The sequence below is a fragment of the Triplophysa rosa genome, linkage group LG6 (assembly GCF_024868665.1).
Source record: "Triplophysa rosa linkage group LG6, Trosa_1v2, whole genome shotgun sequence".
Taxonomy (NCBI): Eukaryota; Metazoa; Chordata; class Actinopteri; order Cypriniformes; family Nemacheilidae; genus Triplophysa; species Triplophysa rosa.
In genome coordinates this window covers 11,320,716-11,327,151 of record NC_079895.1, presented here as the reverse complement: position 1 = coordinate 11,327,151, position 6,436 = coordinate 11,320,716, and the positions used below count along the sequence as shown (strand labels likewise).

At 37.7% G+C, this 6,436-nt stretch overlaps 1 protein-coding gene across 1 annotated transcript in view; it reads right to left on the bottom strand.

Annotated features, from left to right (window-relative positions):
• Window positions 1-975: 975 nt before the first annotated feature.
• The window catches only part of LOC130555446 (band 4.1-like protein 5), a 32,975-nt gene continuing 27,514 nt past the window's right edge, over window positions 976-6,436 (bottom strand). The window contains exons 19-26 of the mRNA XM_057335664.1: window positions 6,076-6,204; window positions 5,794-5,858; window positions 5,461-5,580; window positions 4,256-4,337; window positions 3,479-3,556; window positions 3,268-3,327; window positions 2,842-2,966; window positions 976-2,674 (exon numbers count right to left, since the gene is read on the bottom strand). Coding sequence (XP_057191647.1) covers window positions 2,608-2,674; window positions 2,842-2,966; window positions 3,268-3,327; window positions 3,479-3,556; window positions 4,256-4,337; window positions 5,461-5,580; window positions 5,794-5,858; window positions 6,076-6,204 — 726 coding nt within the window. The 3' untranslated portion in view covers window positions 976-2,607. The remainder of the gene's footprint in view (window positions 2,675-2,841; window positions 2,967-3,267; window positions 3,328-3,478; window positions 3,557-4,255; window positions 4,338-5,460; window positions 5,581-5,793; window positions 5,859-6,075; window positions 6,205-6,436) is intronic.

The window sequence follows — 6,436 nt, the reverse complement described above, 5'->3', positions numbered from 1 at the left end:
AATTATGCTTTGTAGTGTACTAATAAAACATAAGTAGCCTATATGTAATATTTTCATATCCAACATCACAAAACAAAGCGAAAATAATAACTAGACAAACTAACCACAAAACTGCTCAGATAGATCAATTGATTTTCATATCAAATGAAAATGCTGAAAAACGTTTGGCGCCGTCTGTGGTCAAAATAGTCATTACAATTCGGCTGATCTGCTGTGCAATATTTATCAGAGGAGCCATTATTTGTTGATCGGAGACATCGACTACATTTCAGCAGTTTCGTTATTAAAGGGTGAGACTAATTGGTTAGTCCTCTTGGGGAATATAGTTGCATAAAGGCATCACAAGCAAACAGTTCAGTAGCCTAATCTGCATGTCCTTCGCTGTTATTGTAAAAAATGATTGAAATTTTAGTTCGTTTATTCACACCAAAAGTCAAACATCAACTATAACTTCAGTTTTGGGTTTGTACATGTTCCCTCAGTTGGGTCATTCTGAGAACCCTACCGCCACCTGCTGGTTCACTAGAGACACCGCGGTAAAAGAGAGGTTGAAAAACAAATGACAAATTTGTCTGTGACCGCAAAGCGTTGCCACCACTTTATTACTACTTACTGTCACGTCTATGCTTTTCCGTTTATGTCAGTGGTATTGTTTCCATCAACTCTTGCTTTTAGTTCTGTTGGAGTCAAAGTTGATCATTTTCAAGTTAGATCCCTTTGTCACACCAGAAGAAACTGGGTAATAACTCTAGAAACAAAGCTATATATTAATTTAATATACAATAAAATTTCATTTGTTTATATATTTGAAAATTAAGCCACCTCCTTTTGCACAGTGTGCTGACCTTTGCTTCTGTCTGGACAGATCCCTTAGTCCAAAGTTTAACCCCATACATACTGTACATCAGTACCTGAGGTCACTAAATGAAGTATACAAAATCATAAAAATCTTTTTGATACATTTATCAATTGGACCCAACAGCACAATGTTAGCATTTTCCTTTCTATTGTGCATGTTATATTACATTCTATATCATGTTGCTTGCTAATAAATAAAAAATAAAATGTCCAACGTCCTCTGAAGTACAAAAAGAAAAGCACCAACATTTTAACAGCCATGTTAAAATACCTTTTACTTATGCAATGCCTCACATCATACAATGACAGAAAGTTTACAGTCAGTATATATATACATATGAGATCATTGCTGTGATGTCTACAGATGACATTAATACATGTAAATAAACCTTAAAAGTGAAATTAAAAACAACAGAAGTGATGAGCATATGAATAGATTCCAGCTACAAATGCCCTGCGACTGAGCACTTTCAAACATTCAGTACAGATGAAACTAGAAAATGTGTTGATCCTTTAAACAACTTGGATGATGTCTATCTATTCACATAAAATGATTGTATAAAGGTGTTGGGCTTTCAAACATAATCCACAGGTGCTGGAAATCCAGCAAAACTTTCCATTTTATCCCAGTGATTTCAGATCCAGTGAACACATCTATGATTATTTTGTGATGCAGTCTTCTGTATGGTAACCAATAGCAGCAAGTGCCAGTGGAATGTACAGTGAAGGAGAAAGCAAGGCCTCTCTTTGCGGTAACGTCTGGCACAAATTGTAAATGGTGTTTTTGTCCATTGTAAATAACAGTTTGGCATGTTGACATTGTCTTGGTTGAACAGTTTTGATATTTTATAAGCCAGCGTTTACCAGAGGCCTGAGCTGCTCCTGTGTCTTACATAACATGTATTACAACATTTATAAACCATGTAAAAGAACACATACTGCAAGAGCTGCTAATACATACTACACAAAACATCCAATGACTTACTCCTGTTAAACGCAGAAGAGAAAATTACACGAAAACATGTTCTATGCTGTAAAATGTTCATTATTCGACGCATACATATAACGCAAGTATCTGACCATTTACATTTAAAATTAACTATTAAAATAAGGCAGGTCATTACTACAGTTTGGATAAAAATAGCATTGATAGAAGACTGAAAACTTGGCTCAGCGGCTTCATAACTGCAGGCTGCCCAATCCTACGCAAGCATCCTATAACAACATTGCAGTTTGGAGTACAGTACTTAATACCGAATGCAACTACTTTTCATAAAAACGAAAGCAGAGCAATATAAAGGCAAAGATAAAAAAAAGGTCTGTATGAAGGACTACATTAGAGATCACCTAGACAGAAAGTGGTCAGCAAGTGGTGGAGTAACACCATGTCGTCATAAACATTCGATCACAACAGGACTGTGGTCATCTGATTTAAGAGCTTAACATCTTGCAGAGATCCAAATGCTGGTGCTACTTGGAAGTTAGCGGTAAAAAAGTTATAAAAGGAACGGTGATCCCCAAACAATGCCTCCTGTTAGTCCTTTGCACACAACTCACTGTATTCTATTCTAATCAGTGTAGGGGTCAGGACATAGAGACACCATCTGTTCAAAACCAGTGTTGTTGAAGATAAAGTTGCTGTATCCTCGAGTCCAGTTGTCTGTGCCTGCACTATAAGGGTGCTGGAGTTTCGGACTGGAATGTAGTATTGAGTGAAAAGCACTGACGGTCCAGTGACAGGTGCTGCGTTCAGAGTTCAGTGGTCAGCAGACCCACGGGCTTGTGGTTGTCGTCCTTGCTTGGGACAGTCACAATACTGTCAATAACAAAGAGACCAATTCAGCAGTTAGAAATAGCACAAACAGGCAATAACAAGCTTATTACACTAAGGATCTCTGTAGCACAGCTGAAATTTTACTAGAAAAACATTTAGGTCTTCATACATTGTCGGTTTAGAGAGAATACAGCAGGGATGAAACAAACCTGGTGGCAATCACATTGTGAGTGTGAGAGGGATTGGGAGGTGGGGAAATAGCAGAATTTTCAGAATGCTGAGATGACATCTTTGCTGTACAGTCAAGGAGGTCATTATTAAAGGTGCCGGACAGCTAGAGGAGAAAGAGAAGAGAAGCCAAGTCAGTTTCTACAGAAACTACTAGAAATACCAGTGAGATGGAAAGATATCTGTTTGATCGAGTATAGTGTACAGGTACATTACTTCATTCATTTACTACACACCGCTACATAAATTATTTGACAAAAAAGCTGTGATACAAGATACATCAGGAAATCGGCTGCCTACGACAAAGTCCAATGACACAGTTTAACCGTTTTAACCACACAGATTTAATATTTGACCACAGAATCCTGCACAGAATCAGCCACCACAGAAATCAGAAGTGAACTCACTGTAGGTACTGATGCTGGAATGATCCATCGAGGTGTGATAGTAGGTTTGGGGGGTGGTACCTGTGTCAAATTATTCATATTCGATATTAGTCCTTTAATAACATTGTAAAATCAGCAGAAGATCAAATTGTGTCAATAGTGAAACTTTTAGAGTTACACTGTGAAGATTTAAAGCATATTTTCAGTCTTTTCCAAAGTCTCTGGAACTTACCACAGGGATGGGGTCTGTGAAGTCTATCAGGTTTTCAGCCTGGGGGTCTGACTGCAGCTCAGGATCCTGAACTTTAACCTGCATTACAAAAAGCAGCATACTCTAAAGGGTATTCTATCACGGAGTACATTCCTTAACTAGATGTGTCTGGTCTTTCCTGTGATTGCTATAGTGCTCTGAATGGTTACTAGGGCGTTGCTAGGGTGTTCTTGTTAATTGCTTACTGACAAAATAAACTGTTTTATTGATTTTCAATTGCCTAGATAAGGCACAGGTTTCTTTCCTAATTGAAAGCTGGGGCAAATTTCCCTCGGGATCATTTAAACATGACACTGCAGTCACAATGGTCCTCTTTGGATGACGTAAACAACGCTTGTCCAGCAGAACTTCCTGTTTTAGTTACACCAACGTTTGAAGAAAATACAACCAAAAGAACATGTATAACCGATTTAAAATGTTAAACAAATATCTTTAAAAATGACATTATGTAGGATAGAAAAAAACTTGAAATAAATAAATAAAAACTGAAAACGGAAGTGCTTCTGGACCAGTGTTTATATCTTGCAAAGTGGTCTACAATAAAGCGGTCATACTGTAAAACAATCAACACACTATCTTAAATGTTGGACGGCCAGGAAAAAGAAATAATTTTGCTATATTCTGTTTACTTTTAAAGGAGAGCATGTGTCAGTAAATGAAAGCGTATGTTGACAGCTGTTATTGTCTCTCATTACAGTATGCCAGCAGCTGGATTGGCATTCAGCCACCCTTTGATACCTTGGATGACTGGGCTTCATTCACTGGATCTGAGGACAAAGGGGGCACAGAAGAAATGAAGTTGTCCGCTTTTGCTTCAAGGCTGAGAAAAGACAACAACGAATACAACATTTCAATTCAGCATTTCTATGAATGAACGCATGATGTGAATGCTGTGTAAAATAAACACAATGTTGGATGTGTACGAAGATTCATTCTGCAGTTGTGATGATAAAAACAACAGAAATATGCACTTCTTTACAATAAAAAGGAGGCATGTCAGAGTGACCAAGCTCTTGATTTGAGCACTGAAGTGCACAAAGTAAAAAAGCTTTGAGAGCTTTAGAGGAAGCACTTTGAGCTAATTCCAAGGACATACAGGAAATCACCATTGAATGAAATGTGATGAACACTTCTTATGAAGTGTTTGAGGAAATGGCTCGAGGTAACTTTGAGAGTACTACTGAGCAAAGCAGCATTCATCATAATGAATTAGTAACAATTCTGATCTGCATCTTAAAAGATATAATTTTGTATTTTGTTTTGACAATGAGCCATTTGATGTTCATTTCATTCAGTAAACAAATGTAAATTTGATAATTAATTACCGTCAACATATCACATTAATACATGTGGTTACATAAGAACATATTTCCAAGGAGACCACTCCCATCAGTGATGACAGAATCCCCTAGATGGCAATAGAGTGCTTCAAATAAAGGGGATAACAGTTTACTTAATAATATTCTGGGTTGAACAACAAATAACGGCTCTACTGACCAGATTTAATAATAAGTTATACTGTTTATAAGCAGAAAAATATTTTAAACTGGTCATGTTTTTAACTTTAATTTTTTAGATCTCTGCACTTCAAAATCTATACACGATCTATCTATACACGATAAATGCATCAAAAAAGGATATACCTTTCCATTAACTGTGGCAAAAATATGATCACATCCAGCGGAATCAACTCTCACTAAACTATCCCAGTGATGGGAGGACCTGATGGCCCCTTTAATCTAGGTGTGCCCCAGTTTCTGCCTGCCTACTTGTGTTCCACTGCCTAAAATTCTGTCCCAGGAGGATTAGAGGCCCACAGATTTGCTCACATGGCACTACTATGTCTTAATCCACACACTCAACCGAAGCAGCAATGCTTCTTTAGGGAATAATCTCTCACTGGACCTGCCCAAAATTGCTGGTGTTTGGCAATATGGTCTCACCTGCTGGAAGAGCAAGGCAGGCCAGGCTGTGTAAACAAATCCCAGGTTTCCTGCCGTTCCACACGCCCGGTCACTGGCAGAGAGCTGGTGCTTCCCATTCTCGCATCATGGTCCGTCAGTCTTATGATGAGAAAGACACAAGTATTATCTGCAATTTATTCAATTTAATATGATGACAGTGGTGAACAGTGATGACATGATGTCACATTCTCTAAATAAAAATCACAATTGTCTATATGATTTCATGATTAAAAAACATGACATTTTCATAATGATATTATGACTATTCAATATTCATAAAATAAACACACAACACACACACACACATCATACCTGGCCGTTGCATCCTGCAGATTACAGTTCTTGTCTGTAGTCAATCCAAGCTCATCTATTGTATCCTAAAACATAAAACATGTCAAACTATGGAATCTTCAATAATAGCTCTGATTTGTAACAAAGTTTTAATTAAATCATGTTTAATTGACTAAATATGTACTGTCAACCCTTGATATTTAGAGCAGTCTCAGGTGACTTGAAAACAACTGTGCAACCAAATGTAGAAAAAGCCACATTTATACATGCACAAGTTAGTAGAGACTACAAGAAATGGAATACCTTGAGTGCTGCCTCTGCCTGAGCCTTCAGTATGTTGCTTTTGAGATCATCGGGAGCTTTGAGCTGGTTCAGAACAGGACTGCTGCCCACACGATTCAAATTTTTCTCTGTAAGCTTCATCACTGCCTCCTGCACAGATTAAAGCAAGGCACCAAGCATTAAGTCTCCTTTCTTCACAATTACATGGTCTATGCATGGTCTTCATCTTAATTACATGGTCTTTTCTCTCATTTTCTTTAAATGAGTTACTCAACCACCAGTTCAAAAGTAATGATGTCTCAATACCGGGCAAAGCAGTCTGCACAAACACCATTTACAAAAAGCCTTGTTCTCAATGAGTTTGTGTGTCAGCGTGGTCTTC